This window comes from Vulpes lagopus, chromosome 6 (assembly GCF_018345385.1).
Source record: "Vulpes lagopus strain Blue_001 chromosome 6, ASM1834538v1, whole genome shotgun sequence".
Lineage (NCBI taxonomy): Eukaryota > Metazoa > Chordata > Mammalia > Carnivora > Canidae > Vulpes > Vulpes lagopus.
In genome coordinates, this window is record NC_054829.1 from 102,105,578 (window position 1) to 102,123,681 (window position 18,104).

An 18,104-nucleotide genomic window follows, 5' to 3' on the forward strand; every position below is an offset into this window, starting at 1 on the left:
ATGAGTAGGAAGAAGTGAAAGTGTCCTAATATGCAGACACATGCTTATCTATATGAGAAGACCCAAAGAATCAACCAAAAAACTCCTAGTACTAATAATTGGCTTGGCAAAGTTGCAAAATAAAAAAATCAATTGCATTTCTATATATTAGCAATAGACAAAAATTGTAGTGAAAACCAATAGCAAATAGCATAAAAATATAAGATTCTTAGGCATAAGAATTTGACATTTGACAGAAACGTACAAGACCTGTGCACTGAAAACTAAACAACATTGCTGAAGTTTAAAAAGACCCAAACTAGAAATATACACCATGTTTATGGAACACAGGACTAAATATTTTTAAGATGTCAGTTTTCCCTAAATCAATCAATGGATTCAGTACATAACCTATCAAAATGTTACCAAGTATTTTGAAGGAATTGAGAAGGTGATTCTAAAATATACACAGAGAGAAATACAAAGGACCTGGAATAGTCAAAGAATTTTCAAAAAGATCAGAATTTGAAGATTCTACTCCCTGATTTCAAGATTACTAAAGTTCTATATTTACTAGTAATCAAGACAGTGATCTTGGCATACACACACACACACAAACCAACACACCATTATATATCAAAAGATCAGAATAGAAAGTTCATACATATATCCAGCATGCACAATCAATTTATTTTCAATGAAGGCAATTTATTGGCAACGGTTAATCTTTTTGTCAAGTGGGGTTCAAACAGTTGGGTAGCCATATGGAAAAAAATTAATCCTAACCCTTAATCTTATACCATATATAAAAATTAAAACATATCCATTTATTATAAAATTATAGAAAATGCAAAGTAATCTGTAGTGACAGAAAGCAGGTCAGTAGTTTCCTGGGAACAAAGGAAGTAACATAAATTAAAAGGGGAAGGAGGAAACTTTTGGGAATGATGGATATGTACATTATTTTGATTGTTGCAATGGTTTTGCATATATGCATGTCAAAACTAATCAAATAGTACGCTTTAAATATATGCTGTTTAATGTATGTCAAATATACCTCAAAACTGTAAGATAAAAACTTTACCATATCAAGATAGTTTGTTTTGTGTCATCCCATTGTATTTCTGGATATAAAATATGCAACATTTTTTAAGTTCTAAATAGCCTAAATACTACGAGAGTCTTTCTGACCTGTTCAGTTTAGAGGTCTTACACTTTTTTTCCTCAAATGTATGCCTAAGAAGTTCAAATGCCTAAGTACTTACATTCACACACATGCTTTTATTTTTCAGATTGAATATGAACACAGAGCACCAGAGTGCCGACTAGGTCTGAAGGAAGGCCGTCCATTCTCAGGGGTCACTGCATGTTTGGACTTCTGTGCTCATGCCCATAGGGACTTGCATAACATGCAGAATGGCAGCACATTGGTAAGTGAGGTATAGTCAGGTTAGCAGCACATCCTGTTAAAGACTGCAGTGTGCGAGGAGAGGAGTATGTTCTCTGTAGATGTCATTGCACAAGTGTTTTCATGAATGAATTGCTGTTGTAAAGGTGACCTTGTTTGGCATATCTAGTACTCTCATAACAGGTTGGCACATTATTGGAAATCTGTTGAGAAGTACATGAAAATCATGTAAATGTTGGTGCAGAGCTAAACCAGCAACTATGCATTGCCAGCTACCATTAGCTGCCAAAAGTTCTTTCAAAATTCAGTGTCAGGTATCTGGTAGGTTATAATCAGTAAAGTAAAAAGCCACATACAAGCCAAGGTGCCAGACCACTTGCTGAGAGAAGTACAAATGAAAAGCATATCATCCATGGCATAGTAACTACTATAGAAAATTCAAAGTACAAAAGAACTACATAGTATAGTGGGTGAAGTGGATTGGCCCATATAATTGGAGGTTTTGGTAAGTGGGCAAAATGAATATGGTCTTAGGGTGGAGCAGTGTTCAAAACTGAGTCTATGGTGTAGCCTTCCATGTAGCAAGATAAACTATATCAATACATGTAACTCTGGTTTTTAAAACTAATGTGTGGTATTTCATTGCATGAATATACTACACAATATATAAATCCATTTTCCTACTGATAAAATTATATTTGTATCCATTTTTTGTCACCACTAACAATACTACAGTGAACATTCAGTCTTCTTGGACATCCATGGAAGAGTTTTCTAAATATGCTGAATTTTAGTATATAATAAACATTGGCGGTCTAAAAAAAAAAAAAGTTCACGTGAAGAAATTATAAATTAATCCACCTAATGAGTCATTAACATGGATATATGATAGTTGAGGAAGATGACCAATGAGACTTAAGATGAAAAATAGAATACAGAGACCAAAGCCATAGTCTAGGTTAGAGAAGAATCCAGGGAGGCAGTAAGCAATAGAGGAAGTAATTTATGGAACATAGTATGAAGTTTTTGAGAAGCAGAAAAGGTATTGGTTTAATGGTCTAGAGCAGAGGTCAGAAAATTTTTGTATTAAAGGCGAGATAGTAAATATTTTAGACTTCACAGGCCACATAGGATCTCTGTCACATTCTTTGTTTTTGTTTTTTTATTAAAAAGGCAAAAAACATTCTTAGTTCACTGGCCATGCAAAAACTGGCTGTGTGGCAGATTAGCTTGTGGATTTCTGATCCAGGAGGACCAGCACAAGGCTTCTTGTCCATAATATCTAAAATCATCACTAATTGTGTATTGAGCACTTGCTCACTATTAGGAGGCTAGGCTAGATTCTAGGAAGAAAAAATGATAATCAGAGCCATAGTAGGTCCTAAAAGTAACCATGTTTCACTCTAGCAAGGTGATGGAGAGTAGACAAGACAGAGACAAGAAAGGTTTTGTGTAAAGAGGACTTTTCCTGTAATAGGTCACAGTTTCCATGAGGTACAAAGGAAAGCAGCACTAGGTAAGAACAGAATAGGGATAAACATGAGGGAAAAGGTGGCAAGTGCTCAGAGACGTGAATTTGGAAGTCTTTTTGTATAGGCGGTGAAAAACTCATTTAGTACCATCTGTTATCTATCAAGGTAAGTCTGTTATGATCGCATTCAAGAGTATCTTCCGATGATTTTATGTATTACGTGCACTTTAAATAATCATGATCACATTTTTTCTAAATGCTAAAAGCCAACAAATAATCTCTTGCCAACACCAATATGACTGTGGTTAACAAAAGAGAAAAAGTACCATTAAATTAGCAAAGCAAGAGGAGTAGATTTTTCCCCTTTCAGAATAGCCCCTTGTATGTTGCGATAGCTTAGAAGAGAAACGAGAGAAAGGAAGAAACTTTTAGCCACTTTTTGAAGAGGCTTCACATCTCTCACATCTATTTCTACGTGTGAAAAGTAGGCAATTGCTTCATTTTGGTGGGTGACACTTCTTTCCTTAGAATCAGAAATATATGTAAAGAACAAAGTCAACATAGGTAACATTTCCTGATGGACTCAAAAAAAGAAAAGAAAAAAAGAAAAACAACATGGACTTCTCTGTCTCCCTGCACCATTTTGATGCAATCTCCCTCAATAGCAGACAGACTCGGTTCATGGTAATAGGCATGTCACTAATCTGGTCCAAGAGACCACCACTGAGTATCTAAATACTGAGAGGGAGAAAGATACACACACACACACACACACATTTCTTTTGGACTGAAACTGAGGCTGTACTGTTTTATTTCCCTGCTAGGTATGCACCCTCACTAGAGAAGACAATCGAGAAATCGGAGGAAAACCTGAGGATGAGCAGCTCCATGTTCTGCCTCTCTACAAAGTCTCTGATGTGGATGAGTTTGGGAGTGTCGAAGCTCAAGAGAAGAAGAAACAAAATGGTGCCATTCAGGTTCTGAGTTCTTTTCGGCGGAAAGTCAGGATGTTAGCAGAGCCAGTCAAGACATGCCGACAAAGGAAACTAGAAGCCAAGAAAGCTGCAGCTGAAAAGCTTTCCTCTCTGGAGAACAACACAAATAAGAATGAAAAGGAAAAGTCAGCCTCATCTCGTACAAAACAGACTGAAAATGCAAGCCAGGCTAAACAGTTGGCAGGTAAATATAAAGTATTGTAAATCTTTGTTTTCTGAAAGTTATGTTAAAAAATGAATATCTTTATCTTTGGCCAATTATATTCAGTCATGTTAGTTTTATACCAGAATCTTCCCTGAAGTCCCAAGGGCCAAGCTTTGATCTTGGAGATGGTAATGAGATATTGCACCTTCAGCCCCAGCTTGTTGGAGAAGTTTGGATTCTAGTCTATAATAAATAGCAAAGTTTTATGATATGGTGAAATTAATGTTAATCTAGCAGTGGCAGGGAGGCCAAATTAGAGACAGAGGAGCTATGAGTTTGGAGACAGATGCAATCCAAGAGTATGGTAAGAAAAGCTTGGGTTTGGGTGGTAGCAGTGAAGATTTAGCCAAAAAATGATGGAAGGGGGACATCTGGGTGGCTCAGAGGTTTGGCGCCTGCCTTCGGCCCAGGGCATGATCCTGGAGTGCTGGGATCAAGTCCAGCATTGGGCTTCTTGAGGTGAGCTTTCTTCTTCCTCTGCCTATGTCTCTCACTGTCTCTCATGCATAAATAAATAAAATCTTAAAAAAAAGGGGGGGGGTAGGGGGTAGCAATTGTTCCTAAAATGATTCTCAATACATTGATGGCAAAACATTGGAACAAAGAAAGAAAAATTTAAGACTGACTTCAACATTTTATGCCTAGATAACCAAAACAATACTATTTGTTGAAATAGGAGGTTTGAAAATAGCATTTATGGGGCAGGGGAATAAGATACCTTTCCTTAGCCATATTAAGTCTGAGTTGAGGAGTAGTTATCTTCTAAAGCTTTTACTCATCCAAACAGATCACATCTGTGCAAGTAGTAATAGAGCATTATTTAATCAGTACTAAGTTGATACTTTCTTTTCAAATCCCCTTGTTTATGTCTTCAGTTAATTGCTATAAAAAGCCATGCAGTATAATGTCCATATCCACATTTTACAGATGGTTTTGGCCTGGCCATTAAGAAAAGAAAAATATGTATCTTTTAAGTTTAGTCTACCAATTTGCTTAGAACCAACCATCTACACTTCATAAAGTCAAATTTCCCTACCAACTCATTTCAAAACCTTAAGAAACTAAGTAATTTCGAATAATATGCTGAAGATACTTAATAAAAATCTGTGGATGGGTTGACTAACACTAAGAGAAGTAAATCCTGTTTACTCCTTAATCTCTCCTTTAAATTAGCTGCAAAGTATAATTGGATTAGAAATTTGCCTCCAGTCTTTTCTAACTGGTTTCTGTAATAATCGTTTCAATTCTCAGGGCTGCCATTACAGTTCCATTTACTTGTTCTTTTCTCATACATAGATTTTAAGTGAGGTCATGAAATAAAAGTACGACTTTAAAATTTTTAACTTACAAAGCTGAAAATTTCTTTAAAGTTTTATTGACAACTGTATAAATAGGGTTTGCCAGTTATATATAAGATGTGCGTTGAGTGTTTAAATGAATGTCACACTTTTTCTCGTAGCATTGCTGAATCTTCTGTAACAAGTATTATGCTACTGCCAACTATTTAACAAATTTTATTGCATGCCAGGCAATGGATAAATAAAGTAAAATAAGACCTGGTCCCTTCCTTCAAGGAGTTGCTTTGCACTAGCAGAAGAGGACTAACAATGCGTAATTACAGTACATTAGGGAGCTTTGCTCTATCTGACCTGTGTGTGAGGTGGGTATTATACATGCGCTAGAAGATGAAATCATAGAAGACTTCCTTGAGGACTGTGCCAATGGAGGGCAGGGAGACAGGGTGGAGGGAGAAGGCCACGTCAGGTAGAATCTGGAATGGCCAGATACATGGAAGCTCCAGAAAACATGATGCTCTCAGTGAAACAGTTTTGGACATTTGTTACATTCCCAAGTTGCACTGTCGTAGAGATCTACTATTTAACCTAACACTTTAGACAAAAAATTATGCAGGACAGGGTCAGCACCCTGACTTTGCTCTTGTCCTCATTTAATGGGTATAATCTTAGTGGGGGTTCTCACATACATTTAAGCATCCTCACTAGCTTCTATATGATAATAATCAGACATATTTGCGTGCTTTCTCATCCTGTCCACAGAACTTTTGCGACTTTCAGGACCAGTCATGCAGCAGTCCCAGCAGCCCCCGCCCCCACCCCCACCCCTGCAGAAGCAACCTCCACAGCCCCAGAAGCAGCCACCCCAGCAGCAGCAGCAACAACAGCAGCAGCAACAACAGCATCACCCCATGACAAATAACTCTCAGTCAGAGTCGGTCAACTCCTACTCTTCCTCTGGATCTGCCAATCTATACATGAGACGGCCCAATCCAGTTATCCAAGCTTATCCGAGCTCTTCACACACTTCAGATATTTATGGAGGCGCCAGCCCTATGAACCTCTATTCCACCTCATCCCAAGCTACAGGTTCTTATTTGAATTCTTCTAACCCCATGAATCCCTACACTGGGCTTTTAAATCAGAATAACCAGTATCCAGCATATCAATGCAATGGAAATGTATCAGTGGACAACTGCTCCCCATATCTGGGTTCCTACTCTCCCCAGTCTCAGCCCATGGATCTATACAGGTATCCAAACCAAGACCCTCTCTCTAAATTAAATTTACCACCCATCCATACACTTTACCAGCCGAGGTTCGGAAATAGCCAGAGTTTTTCTTCTAAGTACTTAGGTTATGGAAACCAAAATATACAGGGAGACGCCTTCAGCAGTTGTACTATTAAAACAAATGTACACCATGTAGGGACATTTCCTCCTTATTCCACTCATGAGATGGATGGCCACTTCATGGGAGCCGCCTCTAGATTACCAACCAATTTGAGCAACTCAAACATAGACTATAAGAATGGTGAACATCCCCCATCTTCTCATATAATCCATAACTATGGTGCAGCTCCAGGCATGTTCAACAGCTCTCTTCATGCCCTGCATCTCCAAAACAAGGAAAATGACATGCTTTCCCACACAGCTAATGGGTTATCAAAGATGCTTCCAGGTCTTAACCATGATAGAACTGCTTCTGTCCAAGAAGGCTTACACAAATTACAGGATGCTGGTAACCAGGAGAAGCAGCCTTCTGCTGCCGAGGACAATGATGAAGTCTGGTCAGACAGTGAACAGAGCTTTCTAGATCCTGACATTGGAGGAGTGGCTGTGGCTCCAACTCATGGGTCAATTCTCATTGAGTGTGCCAAGCGTGAGCTTCACGCCACAACCCCTTTAAAGAATCCCAATAGGAATCACCCCACCAGGATCTCACTTGTCTTTTACCAGCATAAGAGCATGAATGAGCCAAAACATGGCTTGGCACTCTGGGAAGCCAAAATGGCTGAAAAAGCCCGAGAGAAAGAGGAAGAGTGTGAGAAGTATGGCCCGGACTATGTGCCTCAGAAAACCCATGGCAAAAAAGTGAAACGGGAGCCCACTGAGCCGCATGAACCTTCCGAGCCCACTTACCTGCGCTTTATCAAGTCCCTTGCTGAAAGGACCATGTCCGTGACCACAGACTCCACAGTAACTACATCTCCATATGCCTTCACTCGGGTCACAGGGCCTTACAACAGATACATATGATGTCGCCCCTTGTGGTGGGTACCTCATTTAAAAAGACCACAACCAACCAACCAACCTGTCTGTAGTATAGTTCTCAATGACGGGGGCAGTGGGGAAAGGACACAGGATTCATGACAAATGTGGTGGGAAGAACCTCAGCTCACCAGCAAAAAAAGAGGTCATCTTACCATAGCACTTAATTTCCACTGACTCCTAAGTGGTCACAGATGGCATCTAGGCAAAAGACCAAAGCATTCTATGCAAAAAGAAGGTGGGGAAGAAAGTGTTCCACAATTTACATTTTTAAACACTGGTTCTATTATTGGACGAGAGGATATGTAAATGTGATTTTTCTCCCCCTTACAACTCTACACATCTGTGACCACTTTCAATAATACCAAGTTTGCATAGTCATGGAACACAAGTCAAACAAGTACTGTAGTATTACAGTGGCAGGAATTTTAAAATACCATCTGGTGCTGAATATACAATGTACTGAAATACTGGAATTATGGCTTTTTAACATGCAGTTTTTACTGTAATCTTAATATTAACTTTTATTTATCAAAATAGCTACAGGAAGCATAAATGAATAGACAGCAAAACACTGAATTTGTTTGGATGTTCTAAGAAATGGTGCTAAGAAAATGGTGTCTTTAACAATTAAAAATTTAATGCCTTGTATCATCAAGATGCTATCAGTGTACTCCAAGGCCCTTGAATAATAGGGGTACCTTTTCATTCAAGTTTTTAGCATAATTACCTATTCTTACACGAGGTTTTTTTTTTAAAAAAAAAATGTGGACATTTAAAGGCCTCTGGATTTTGCTCATCCAGTGAAGTCCTTGTAGGACAATAAACGTATATATGTACATATATATATACACATATGTATATGTGCACACACGTATATGTATAAATATTTTAAATGGTGTTTTAGAAGCACTTTGTCTACCTAAGCTTTGACAACTTGAACAATGCTAAGGTACTGAGATGTTAAAAAAAAAAAGTTTACTTTCATTTTAGAATGCAAAGTTGATTTTTTTTTTTTTAAGGAAACAAGGAAAGCTTTTAAACTATTTTTGCTTTTCGCCATGCATCTGCTGATGAGCAATGTGTCCATTTTTAATATAGCCAGTTAAATCCACAATGGGGCTTACTGGATTCAAGGGAATATATTAGTCCACAACACATGTTTTCTGGTGCTCATCTCACATGCTATACTGTAAGACAGTTTTATACAAAATTGTATGACAAGTTCATTGCTCAAATACATAGTTTTAGGAATTTCCTCTTAACTGCAGGTAATAAATAATGACATGCTACAGACTTAACAAAGCTAGTTCACTTAAGCCGATGCTACTTTAGGGATCTGTATGCTCTTCAGCAAACTGAATGGCAGTCTGCTTTTGTGTTGATAATTGTACATTGTGTGATGTTGTCATTTCTTAGCTTAAGTGTCCTCTTCTCCAGGAAGATTGAGCAGATTGATGCCTGCGTAAGATGAATAAACAGGGTTAGTTCCATGTGAATCTGTTAATTAAAAAGAAAAAAAAAAAAAACAGGCAGCTGGTTTGCTGTGGTGGTTTTAAATCATTAATTTGTATAAAGAAGAAGTGAAAGAAATGTATAGTAAGTAAATTAAATTGTAAACAAAACTTTTTTAATGCAATGCTTTAGTATTTTAGTACTGTAAAAAAATTTAAATATATACATATATATGTATATATATATATATATATGGATTTGAAGCAGAATTCACATCATGATGGTGCTACTCAGCCTGCTACAAATATATCATAATGTGAGCTAAGAATTCATTAAAGGTTTGAGTGATGTTCCTACTTGTCATATACCTCAACACTAGTTTGGCAATAGGATATTGAACTGAGAGTGAAAGCTTAGAGCATCATGTACCATCATTTTTTTCCAAGTCTTTTTATTATTATTATTATTATTAAAAAAGCATACCTTTTTTCAATACTTGATTTCTTAGCAAGTATAACTTGAACTTCAACCTTTTTGTTCTAAAAATTCAGGGATATTTCAGCTCATGTTCTCCTTATGCCAACATGTCACCTGTGTTTATGTAAAATTATTGTAGGTTAATAAATATATTCTTTTTTCAGGGATTTAACCTTTTTATTTTGAATCCCTCCTATTTTACTTGTATATGTCCTGATGTAACTAAAACTAATTTTGTAAAATCTGTTGGCTCTTTTTATTGTAAAGAAAGCATTTAAAAAGTTTGGGGAAATCTTTTGACTGTTTCAAGCAGGAAAAAAAATTACATGAAAATAGAATGCACTGAGTTGATAAAGGGAAGATTGTAAGGCAGGAGTTTGGCAAGTGGCTGTTGGCTAGAGTCTTTCAACACTCTAAAGGGTGAGTTTTTTATCCTGTAGCCAGTACAGTAGAGGTCCATGAGGACTTCCCTACATAAGCAGAACACTGAGGGGTGTGGCATGTAATTGTATGATTACATTTTGGTCTATGTATATTTGTGCTTACTAACATTTCAAATAAATTCTTAATGAAACAAGACCTTTTGAGTTTTACTGGTCAAGTCTTTATAACATGGCTTTTGTCTTTTTAAAAAATTTCCCTTCAGTTTTTGGCTGTGACCAATTTACACAGATTTTGAAAATGTTTGCTTTGCATATGTCAAAACACATGATTTAAATATTTTGCATATACCATATTATCTAACCCCAAATATTTGGTTACTACATGCACATCTGTTGATTTTGAGTCAACCGTCCCTATATGAATATTTGGTTTCTCTATCATCCACTGTCATTTGTCAAACTGCTGGCCAACAAGAGCAAGAAGTGTAGTTTGGGATCTGGAGAGAGGGAGGGAGGGAGGGAGGGAGGAGGAGAGGAAATCAAATGGCATATTGTAAATATCAGATCTATAATTGTAAATATCAAACCTGCCTCAGTTAGAATGAATGGAAGCAGATCTCCAATTTGCTTATATAGGAATATCAGGTTAACTATATAGCCATACTTGAAAATGCTTCTGAGTGGTGTCAACTTTACTTGAATGAATTTTTCATCTTGATTGACGCACAGTGGTATACAGTTCACTTCTAAAGCTAGTGGTTAACTTGTGTAGGAAACTTTTGCAGTTTGACACTAAGATAATGAACTCTGTGTGCATTTTTCTATGCTTTTTTAAAACTTAGTTTCATTTCATTTTCATGTTCGGTTTGTCTATAAAACCTGAGGATGGTTATAAATACTGTAAGTATTGTAATGTTATGAATGCAGGTTATTTGAAAGCGTTTATTATTATATCATTCCTGATAACGCTATGTGAGTGTTTTTAATAAAATTTATATTTATTTAATGCACTCTAAGTATTGTCTTGTTGAAGTTTCTGTTTATGCCTGAACTACTGTTACTTCGATGAGGCAAAAGGGAATGAGAAGAAATTGCTTTTTAAAGATACTCTTTAGATGGTTCTTTATTAAACTGTACCTAAAATAATATCTGGATGATTAAAGCCAAAATTTTTCTCTAGCGGAATAGCCTAGATATTCAACTTTTTTTTCCAGCTTACTTTGGCCTGTTTATTTTGTGTGTGTTGTCAGTACTAGGGATGGAGCAGTAACACTTCTGCTGACCAACTGATGTCCCTTCTGGCATGTGGCCTGTGAGGGCTTCTCAAGATGCAGGTACATGGGACTGAGCTCACATGGCTTAGAGCTAAGGCCCGCTCAGTTCTCAGACTCCTCTTCACATTCACTCTTCCCAAGGAAGATTCCTCTTCCCACATATCAAAAAGGCAGGTAGTGTTAGGCAAGAGGAGTGGGGAGAGGTGGTCTGGGAGGGACCAGATGAATGTGCCAGTCCTCATCCCTGCCACGAGGCTTCAGGGAGCCGCAAGCTGGATTGTCCTCATCTCTCCCCCTTCTTTCACGCTGATCTGCCCTCACACAGCACGAATGCCCTCCTGCTGAAACACTTTTTAGATACATATTAAGCACAGTTACTAATTACAATTACATGAATCTTCCAACCTGCCCGGTGTTCACCACCCTGAACCACCACCCCACTCCCACCTGCCCTCCCACCCCCAAATTGGCAGAGAAATAATTTAAGGGTATTCCCTTTCCTGTATTTCTAACTCTATTCACCTTGGGCCAAATTTGATTTATTTTATTTTATTTTTAGGTAATCTCTCCACCCAGTGTGGGGCTCAAACTTACAACCCTGAGATCAAGAGTCCCACACTCTGCCAACTGAGCCAGCCCAGTGCCTCCCAAATTTGATTTAGTTATTCCTGAGCCTAGGAAATGACCACCCTACTAGTAACCTTTGAGTTTGTTGGCTGGGTGATCCCTCCAGCACTCTACTCAAAGCCAGGTTATTAAGAGAAGAAGCAATGTTGCTGTAAGAAGCAGTAATCCAATTACTTTTTTTTTTTTTTTAATTTCAACCCTCTGGGGATATTGTCAACCCTCACTTCACCATCCATCCTCTGGCCGAAACTTGGAAACTCCCACTTTTCATATTTGCTAGTCACTGCCCAGGGTGAGGGAATTTGAGGTTCTGTGCACTCAAAAGTTTCTCCTGCTAGGGCTCCATACAGCCCAGGCAGGCAGGGGCTGGTGATGCTGTAAATAGAGGTGCTAGCCGACTTGCTTACTGCGAACCTGCAGGTGGACTGGAATGGGAGAGAAAGCTGGACATAACCAATGAGCCAGCACTCGTCAAGTTCTTCCTGCCCCTGGCCTCCTCTGGAAACACTGCTAAGAAGGAACTTTACAGGCAGGCAGACAGGCCCCCAGCCTCCCTGTTACACTGTGGCACTTCTTCCTTGCCTCAGTCTCCAGTTGGTTTGTCACAACCCCACCCCTGCTTGGGATAACTCTAGCTCAGCTTTGACCTCTTCCTGCCTCTTTGACTCTGTACTCCATCAGCTGTGACAACCAGTCTCCATGAGCAAAGGCCTTTTTTATCAAGGACCTTCTCACAGTGCTGAGAATTTTTAATTGGTTATGTTGGGTTAGAGAGCATCTGGAGTGGAGAATACAGCAAGAAAGGGAGGCCGGGGAAACATCTTTTCTTTCCATAGCCAATGTGAGGGGAGAGTGCCTGCTGGGTGAAGGCATAGTCACCAGCCAGTCATTGGGCTCACCACCCAGGCCTTGGGGTGCTTTCCCCTGCCCTCCTCCCTCCCCTGAGAGCACACTCTCTAGTTCTTAGAGTTCATAAAAGATGCTCAGAAGAGAATTAACTGCAATTAGAGATTGGTTCAGTGTTACCAGCACTCTTCAAAGAACAAAGAAACTTTTGTTCCTACACATCGGCAGCCACCTGCCTACATTTCCCTCTATCTTACCCAGCAATTTCTCACAAATTTCTGTCCCTGTCTGATCCAACATTCACTCCTAAAGGAGCAGCTATTTTCCTCCATGTATACACTCCATAAATACGCTTTCTTTGGGGCTTCCTTTAATACTGTTTCAAAAGGAATTTCTCTATCCAATTTGACATCTTACTCTCTAATCAATTCTTAAATCAAACTGAAATGAGGTTTCTACTTAGGTGTTGAATAAAATAGTTACAGAAAGACACTTTTTCCCCACCCCATAAGAATGAATTCAGATGATTTAAATCACTAGATTAAAAAAAAAAGTCAAGTGCTCAGTGAATGTGCCCACAAATTCTTGAAGATTTTTATTTATTCGTGAGAGACACAAAAAGGGGGGGGAGAGAGAGAGAGAGAGAGAGGCAGAGACACAGGCAGAGGGAGATGCAGGCTACATACAGGGAACCCAATGTAGGACTCGATCCCAAGTCTCCAGGATCACGCCCTGGGCTGAAGGCAGCGCTAAACCGCTGAGCCACCCGGGCTGCCCTGAGCACTTGCTTTTATGCCTCAACAGAATAGTCACATTAATAGAAATCATTAGGTGGGATGAATACTGGGTGTTATGCTATATGTTGGCAAATTGAACTATTTAAAAAAAAATAGAAATCTGGATGTTGTTGCTTGAAACTTAAGACGTTTGTGGTGCCCTAATGCTTCCCTCATGGGTAGCTCTTGATTTGGCTCTAAGGAATACAATGAAGTAGCAGCACCTGGTTTGAGATCCAGCCTTGCATTTCACAAGTTGTGTGCCATCAAGCCTCATCTTTTAAAATGAGTAAAATAATGCATCCCTCACAGAGATGTGATGAGGATTAATGAGAATGTGAAGCTTTAAGCACAAACTAGAATAGGCAGCTATTCTCACAAAATTTTTCTTTAATTTAAATTCAGTTAGACATCATTAGTTTCACAGTTGCATTTAACACCCAGTTCTCACATCAAGTGCTTTCCTTCAGGCCCATCACCCAGTTACCCCATCCCTCCACCCACCTCCCCTCCAGCAACTCTGTTTCCTATAGTTAAGAGTCTCTCATGGTTTTTTCTCCCTCTCTGACAACTTCCTTTTCAGTTTTCCCTCCGTTCTCCTATGACCCTCTGTGCTGCTTCTTCTAGTTCACGTATGAGTGAAACCATATAATTGTCTTCTCTAACTGAACTTATTTCACTCAGCATGATACTCTTCAGTTCCATCCACGTAATGTAAATGGTAGGTATACATCCTTTCTAATGGCTGAGGAATATTCCAGTGTGTGTGTGTGTGTGTGTGTGTGTGTGTGTGTGTGTGTGTATATATATAATACACACACTATCTCTTCTTTATCCATTCCCCTGTCAAAGGACATCTTGGCTCTCCCTCCCTCTCCTTTGCTTACTGCTAGAAGATCCAGTCCACTGACCAGACCTCAGTGTTCACTTACCTGACTCCTGCAGGCTCTCTCATTTCTCCCTAAGGGCAGGAGCCCGAATTACCTCACCTGACAAAATGTGTTCACATAACAGTGTAAAAGCTCTCCATGAAGCATCAATATAGGACCTCAAAGCTAGAGAGACAGTGACAAAATGAGAAGCAAGCTCCCTGTGAGGAGTCCAAAGTGGGATTCAATCCCCGGACCCCAGGATCATGACCTGAGCCGAAAGCAGATGCTCAACCACTGAGCCACCCAGGTGCCACTAAATATTGTATTTTATTAACTTTAAAAGAATTTCACTTTTGTATTCCCTAGGCCATGACATATTATAAAGAACTTTAGCTCTGGGTTCAAGTTCTGGCTCTGCTAGTTACTAGTTGTGGGACCTAAGGCTAGGGGCCAATACTCTCTCTCTTTTCCTCAATTTCTTCATCTGGAGAATGAAAATAATAATAATACCTATTTCACATGGCTATTATGAGGAATAAATGAGTTTATTTAAAGTACAACAAAAGAACTTTTTAAAAATGCCAGCTATTGGGCACCTGGGTGGCTCCCACAAGGAGCCTGCTTTCCCTCTGCCTATGTCTCTGCCTCTTTCTTGTTGTCTCTCATGAATAAATAAAACCTTTTTAATAAAATAAAAAATAAATAAATTAAATAAATAAGCCAGCTATTATAATTGTGTTCATTAGTTCAGCTGAGGCTGTTATTTTTTTTTTTTTACCATAGAAGCTTTATTTTACATATTTCCAAGTCATTAGGGAAAAAGAGGAAATACTTCTTTACTATACAAAATCATGGATAAGGAGATTTGAATGAGACCTTAGAGATCACCTTTCCCACACCTGAAAATGGTGCCAGGCACATTTCTGGGAGTTAGGCAACTGGCAATAAGCACACCAGTAAGTCCCTAACCTCTTGGGGCTTATCTTCTGTTTGGGAGAGGGAGATACAGAATAAAGTAAATGTGGAGATAATAGCCATGGGGAAAAGAAAAGGGATGGAGAAAGGGAGTGCTGGATGTTGGGAGGGTTGGAGGATTTTTTTAAAAATATAGATTGGTCAAGGAAGTTTTACTGATAAGGCAAGAATTGAAGACAGTGAAATGCCAGCCATGTGAATATTTGAGAAAGAATACATCAAGCAGGGAAAATAGCAAATTAAAGGCTTTAATATGAGCTCACGAGCACAGAGAGGCTGCAACTGTAGCAGAACGAGCTATGAAAAGAGTGGAGGGAATGAGGCTTCATGGTGCAGGGCCTTGTTCTAGAGCCCTCTGAGTCCTTCTGCCTTCAATCTGTGTAAGATGACATTACAGGGTCTCACCAGAGGAGGAGCGTGAGCTGGTTTGTGTCTTAATGGATAACTGTGAGAATGAAGAGTTCTTGTGAAGTATAGTTAACATACGATATTATATTAGTTTCAAGTGTACAACAAAGCAATTTGACAGTTATATACATTATGAAATGATCACTGTGTGGTTACCATCTGTACTATATAGTTATTACAATATTATTGACTATATTCCTTAATATTATACTTTACATTCCCATGATTTACTTATTTTATAACTAGAAGTTTGCAGTTTTTGATCCCCTTCACCTATTTTATCCATTCCTTCACCCCCTCCCCTCTGGCAGCTACTAGTTTGTTCTCTGTATTTATCAGTTTGTTTCTGTTTGTCCATTTGTTTTGTTTCTTAGATTCACATATAAGTGAAATTATATGGTATGTCTTTTTTTATCTTATTTTACTTAGCATTATACCCTCTAGGTCCATCCATGTTGTGGTGAATGACAAGATTGCATTCCCTACCAAACAGTAATTAGAACTAGAACAAATAATCCTAAGATTTGTATGGAACCACAAAAGACCTCAAACAGTCAATACCCTTGGGAAAGAACAAAACTGGAGGTATCATGCTCCCAGATCTCAAACTATACTACCAACCCATAGCAATCAAAACAGTATGGCACTGGGACAAAAAGAGACATAGATAAATAGAACAAAAGAGAGCTCAGAAATAAACCAATGTATATATAGCCAATTAATTTACAATAAGGAAAAGTCAGTCTCTTCAATACATGGAGTTGGGAAAACTGGACAGCTACATGCAAAAGAATGAAAATGGACCACTTTCTTACACTATACACAAATATAAACTCAAAAAAGATTAAAGACCTAAATATAAGATCTGAAGTCATAAAGCCTCTAAAGAAAACATAGATAGTTATCTCTTGGAACATCAGTCCTAGCAATATCTCTTTTGGCTCTGTCTCCTCAGGCAAGGGAAATATAAGCAAAACAAACAATTGGGACTACATCAAACTAAAAAGGTTTTGCACAGCAAAGAAAACCAACAAAATGAGAAAGCAACCTACTGAATAGGAGATGATACTTGCAAATTTTACATTTGACAAGGGATTAATATCCAAAATATATAAAGAACCCATACAACTCAACACCAAAAAAAAAAAGAGAGAGAGAGAGAGAGAGATCTGATTTAAAAATAGGCAGAGGACCTTAATAGACATTTTTCCAAAGAAGACATAAAGATGGACAACAGACATGAAATGATGCTTAACATTACTAATCATTGCAGAAGTGCAAATCAAAACCACAATAACATATCACCTCATATTAGTCAAAATGACTAGTATCAAAAAGACAAGAAATAGCACATGTTGGTAAGGATGTTGAGAAAAAGAAACCCTCATGCATGTTGATGGAAATGTAAATTAGTGCAGCCACTATGGAAAACAGTAAGGAGATTTCTCAAAAAATTAAAAATAGAAATACTATATACCCCAATAACCCATTTGTGAGTATTTACCCACACACAAAAAAAATGGATTTTAAAAGACAAAGATCCAAATTCATGAAATTAATAGGTCATCTCAATATTTCATTCCAAAATGTTCTTCTTCAAGACACATAATAATAAAACTCTAATACCAAAGACAAAGAGAATACTTAAAGAGACAAGAGAAAAAATTTTTTTCATACAAAGGAACCCTCATATGGTTGTCAGTGGATTTCTCAGCAGAGACCTTACAGGCCAGAAAAAAATCAGATTATATATTCAAAGTGCTAAAAGAAAAAAAAAAGCTGCCAACTAAGAATACTTTACCCAACAAAATTTTCCTTCAGAATTGAAGGTAAAATAAAGACCTTCCTAATAAACAAAAGCTGAGGCAATTCATCATCACTAAACCAGTATTACAAGAAATGCTAAAATGGAGTTCAAGTTGAAACAAAAGGATCCTAATTAGTAACATGAAAACATATGAAAATATACAACACATCAGTAAAGGTAAACATACATTCAGACTTAAAATACCCTAATACTGTCAAATGGTAATGTGCTAACTACTTAGCTCTAGAATGAAGGTTAAAACACAAAAGCATAAAAATAGCTATAGTTTCAACAATTTGTTGAACACATGGTTAAAAAATGGTAAGTGATGACATCAGAAACATTCAAGAGGGGGAGTAAAAGTATAGTGTTTTGTATGCAATGTTAAATTGTTATTAGCACAAAATAGACTTTATATGTAAAATGCTTTATATAAACCTCATGGGAACTACAAAGCCAAAATTTACAATAGATACACAAAGATTTTTAAAAAAGAAGAAGAAAGCATTCCACTATGGAAAATCATCAACTTACAAAGGAAGGCAGCAAGAAATGAAGAAAAGATAAACAGAACTTCACAA

The 18,104-nt window shown here is 37.9% G+C and overlaps 1 protein-coding gene across 1 annotated transcript in view; it reads left to right on the forward strand.

The window, feature by feature from the left end:
* The window catches only part of TET2 (tet methylcytosine dioxygenase 2), a 125,191-nt gene extending 114,243 nt beyond the window's left edge, over nucleotides 1-10,948 (forward strand). Inside the window, exons 9-11 of the mRNA XM_041758875.1 lie at nucleotides 1,272-1,409; nucleotides 3,683-4,037; nucleotides 6,116-10,948. Coding sequence (XP_041614809.1) covers nucleotides 1,272-1,409; nucleotides 3,683-4,037; nucleotides 6,116-7,611 — 1,989 coding nt within the window. The 3' untranslated portion in view covers nucleotides 7,612-10,948. The remainder of the gene's footprint in view (nucleotides 1-1,271; nucleotides 1,410-3,682; nucleotides 4,038-6,115) is intronic.
* Nucleotides 10,949-18,104: the final 7,156 nt, after the last annotated feature.